This window comes from Alosa pseudoharengus, unplaced genomic scaffold (genome assembly GCF_046254945.1).
Source record: "Alosa pseudoharengus isolate Yale_2024_CS ecotype anadromous, Long Island Sound unplaced genomic scaffold, YU_APseudo_1.1 YU_APseudo_1.1_scf_19, whole genome shotgun sequence".
In the NCBI taxonomy this organism is placed as follows: Eukaryota; Metazoa; Chordata; class Actinopteri; order Clupeiformes; family Clupeidae; genus Alosa; species Alosa pseudoharengus.
Genome location: NW_027468657.1, coordinates 27,800,728 through 27,805,195, shown reverse-complemented (window position 1 = coordinate 27,805,195; position 4,468 = coordinate 27,800,728). Strand labels below are relative to the sequence as shown.

Genomic DNA, 4,468 nt, shown 5'->3' with positions numbered 1-4,468 from the left:
TCCCACTGTCTTGTTACCAAACGCAGTCCTTCTTTTTTCTCATGTCCCACTAATCTAAAAGGGAGATCGTCTCTGTGCCTTTGTACCAGCCTCCTGTGTCTTTCCTTCCCTCCTGGCCTCTTGCCCCCCCACCCCACCTCCCCTCCGCTGTTTCCGTCTTTCCCTGTGTCTCTTTATCTGTGTTTACCCATTCTTGCTTTCTCTCTCTCCCTCTCTCTCTCTCTCTCTCTCTCTGTCTCTCTCTCTTTGTATTCTTATTCATCTCTCCATTCTTTTTTTCTTCTACTGTCTCTTTCTTTCTTCTTTGTCTGTCTTCTCTCCTCTCCACCCACGCCTCTCTCTCTCTCTCTCTCTCTCTCCCTGTCTTCCTCCACCTCTCCGTCTCAGGGCTTCTTAGTGTTCTTGCCAAACTTGTCACTGAGTTGTTGGATCAGGTCGGCCAGTTCGCCTGTGGCCTGAGATTTCTCCTCCAGGAGCTCGTAGCGCAGGCTGGAGATGTCCTGCTTGATCTCCTTCAGCTCGCCTGTAAACACGGAGGCAGGGAGTAATCAGCGCTGTTACTCACACACGAACAAGCGCATAAACACACACACACACACACACACACAAACACACACAAAATACAAAAATATGCAGAAACACAGATACAGAGACATACAGTACACACAAATACCCAGACACATATGCACACACACACATTAGGGGTGTGAATCTCTCATGTAAAAGACGATACGATTCGCATCTAGATACATGGGCACGATTCGATATAAGAAAAGATACATGTTTATAAAAAACCATTCAGTACGATTCGATGCGATGCGATTCGATGCATTTCAAGAATGGAAAGCATTTTGAAAGATTTTTTATAATTTGCTCAAGGTGAACATTCATTTTATATTATCAATTATCATGGTCATGGTTGTCAATTAGGCAACAAAATGTGTGAATATGATTATCTAAACTGAGGTTTGTTTCATATACTGTATTGAAATGAAAAAAGAATATAGTCTTTTCAGTCAAGCACAGCAGAGAAATACAACATAAAAATAAATTTTTATAGACTTTACAGATTTTATAGAGTTATATCTGATTATTTTCATGGAGCTGTAGCCTTGTTGAGGTAACCTGGCCCTAGCCAGATGAATTTCGCTCCGCCTAGCTCCACTCATCCATCTGGAACCGATCCATTGAAGTGTTGCTTCAGAAGGCTGGGCCTAATCAAAAAATGCTTGCATATGATTGAATAAGCCACTTGTCCGTCATCTATTGACCTGCTACTTCAACCACTCACATCGAAGCCAACCCGTGGCGCTGATAACAGTCTCACAGTCGATTCTACGCTATGTCACATCTATGAAACTCCCGCCCTGCGTCCTGATTGGCTAAACCATAAAGTTGGTTGGAGAAATCACTCTCAATGGAAGAGGTTCCAGATGGATGTGAGTGAAGCTAGGCGGAGCTAAGCGGAACGACATTCATCTGGCTAGGGCCAGGTTATTGTTGAGGTAAGACAATACCGAAATAAAATAAAACAGTGCTTAAGACACTCTTGGCCTTTTCTCATATAGGCCTAGCCTACCCTACAAGAATAAAATAGGCCTACAAATCAATGAACTCTCTGGGCTTATTTTGTTCCAACAGTAGACCTAATGCCGAAACCTAAAATGCTGTAAAAGTCTGAGTGAATATTAACAAAATCATTGGCTAATAATTTATGCATCGTTTTAGCAGCAAAGGCCAAATTATTATTTAACATTAAGGAAATCCCTTCATCAAAGGTAAGGCTACTCTACAGACTATTGTTGCTGTTTAGGAATGCTATAAGTGCTTAATTTCGCGCTGGATTTCGAAAAACAAAAGCCGACCGAGTGCAAATTGTCACATGGTTAAGTTGCAATAGATGTATGGGTAATGAGGTCATTTGACAACTTTGGCCAATGAATGTAACCAAAAACGAACTGCATTACCCACAATTCCGTGCCACGTATAGTTTCAAAACCGGAAGTGGGATGAACGCGCTGCTTGGAACGTAAATGAGTCTGAGCGAGCATAAAAGGTTGTGCAACGATTCATAACAAGTAAATCGATATAACGACCGGTTAATTTCAGTTTTTTCCGATACGGGGCTTCACGTATCGATGTAGCCGTATCTTACACGTTAAAAACGGATACCGATACGTATCGGTTAATCTTTACACCCCTAACACACATACTTACACACACCCACCCAACCACCCAGTCACCCACCCAAAGACACACTGAACAACATGTGCATGTGGTATTTCATATTTCCAAAATGAGGTTAGATTGTTTTTATGTTGGGACTTTGTAGGACTATGTGGGAACACGCAATAAAAGGCAACTAAAATACAATTTCAAACCATATTTTAAAAGCTGTCTGTAATAAAGGGATGTATTCTCCACAAAAAGTATACACACACACACTCACACATCATAAAATGTGCATGGTGGATATAAAAGTGGATTGGATTTTTACCTTCATTGACTTCATCATTCTCCCTGTCTACCTGAGCTTTCAGAACATAACGTTTAATGAGGCGCTTCATGATTTTCTGTTAAGAAAGAGCAGGAGAAGGGGAGGGAGGCAGGAGGAGAGGAGGAGGGGAGGAGGAGGAGGAGAGGAGGAGAGGAGGAGGAAAAGAGAGGAAGAGAGGAGGAAAGGAGGGAAAAGGGAGGAAGAGGGAGGAGAGGAGGGAAAAGGGAGGAAGAGAGGGAGGAGAGGAGGGAAAAGAGAGGATATTACTAGTTGAAAAGAAGTGAGGTGTCTTTAATCACATGTGCAGGCCAACAGGCAATTCTTTAAGGCAGAGCAACACACTGTGCAGACCGTCACTGATAGCATCTCTGGTCCAGGGAACATGAATAGATTTATACCCCTGCTGTCTCACACTTTCATTCCTACTCGCATGCAGAAACGCTCGATGGTGTTTTAAGCCCCCACCGTCGACTTCAAGGCAGCGCTGCGACCGTCGACTTCAAGGCACCTAACCCTAACCTTAAAGAAGCCCTATGCAGGTCTGGTTATTCCTTCTCTGTTTCTGGGTTTTTGCCGGATTTGGGCTCGCATTTTTCACGACATGGCTCCCCCTGCAGCTTCGGTAACAAGTGACTGCTACGCTAAACCCTCACTAGCTAGCAAGCTAGCCATCAAAAAACCAAAGTACCCACATTGGTAACACTTTATAATAACTACACACAATTAATCATTTATTAAGCCTTTGTTATTTATTAGTTAATGGTTTGTTCATCATTAGTAATTTCTTGTTCATACATAATTTATCATCAGTAAAGCATTTGTTCACACAATTATACATGGTTTGTTCATAGTAAATAAGCCTATCCAAAAAATATGAAACAACCACTTATAATGAAATCATTTTCTTATTATGACCGCCGCGCAGCGAAGCGGCGGTCATATAGGTTTAGTCAGATTATTATTATTTTTTTTTTTTTTCGCATGTCCAAATTTCCGTCAATGATTCCCGGGACACTGAAAGACCGGGGTAGACGAAACTTGGTGGGCATGTAACCCCATATGGATAGCATGGAACCATCGTTTTTCGTTTTGATCTGTAGCCCCCCCGCTGGACTGCACCCCCCGAAAGGAGGGTAGGGCAGACACAGTTTTCTGTGAATATCTCGAGAACCGTAAGGTTTAGGAGGACCATTTTTTGTTTTGTATGTTGATCTCAAGGGGCCATGTCAACCCATTCCATAACCACTCATTTCATGTATAGCGCCACCTAGTTAAACACAAAAAAGTAAAAATGAGGTGTTGTAATCGCAGGTATCTGTGACCTAACATAGTCAAAACTGCACGAAATTGGAAGTGTAGGATCATTATGAGACCCTCTGTATGCACGCCAAGTTTCGTGGAATTCCGTTCATGGGGGGCCACACAATAAATTCATTTATGTTACTATACACCAACTGGCCTGTAGGTGGCCGGAGACAGTTTTCTGTGAATATCTCGAGAACCGTAGGGCCTAGGAGGTCCACCTTTTTTTTGTATGTTGATCTCAAGGGGCCATGTCAACCCATCCCATTACCACTTATTTCATGTATAGCGCCACCTAGTTAAAAATTAAAAAGCAAAAAATTTGGTGTTTTCATCACAATATCTCTGGCTGACATGGTCATAACTGCACGAAATTGAAAGTGTAGGATCATTATGACACCCTCCGAATGCATGTTTTGTGTACTTTCGTTCATGGGGGGCCTTACAATAAAACAATTTATGTGTACATTTAGTGACGTACACCAACAAAGATTCCCGGGACACTGAAAGACCGGGGTACACAAAACTTGGTGGGCATGTACCCCCACATGGATAGCATGGAACTGTCATTTTTCGTTTTGATCTGTAGCCCCCCCGCTGGACTGGACCCCCCGAAAGGAGGGTAGACCAGACACAGTTCTCTGTGAATATCTTGAGAACTGTAGGGCC

At 42.7% G+C, this 4,468-nt stretch overlaps 1 protein-coding gene across 1 annotated transcript in view; it reads right to left on the bottom strand.

The window, feature by feature from the left end:
* Positions 1 to 383: 383 nt before the first annotated feature.
* The window catches only part of trpc7b (transient receptor potential cation channel, subfamily C, member 7b), a 62,983-nt gene continuing 58,898 nt past the window's right edge, over positions 384 to 4,468 (bottom strand). Inside the window, exons 10-11 of the mRNA XM_076292164.1 lie at positions 2,498 to 2,573; positions 384 to 523 (exon numbers count right to left, since the gene is read on the bottom strand). Coding sequence (XP_076148279.1) covers positions 384 to 523; positions 2,498 to 2,573 — 216 coding nt within the window. The remainder of the gene's footprint in view (positions 524 to 2,497; positions 2,574 to 4,468) is intronic.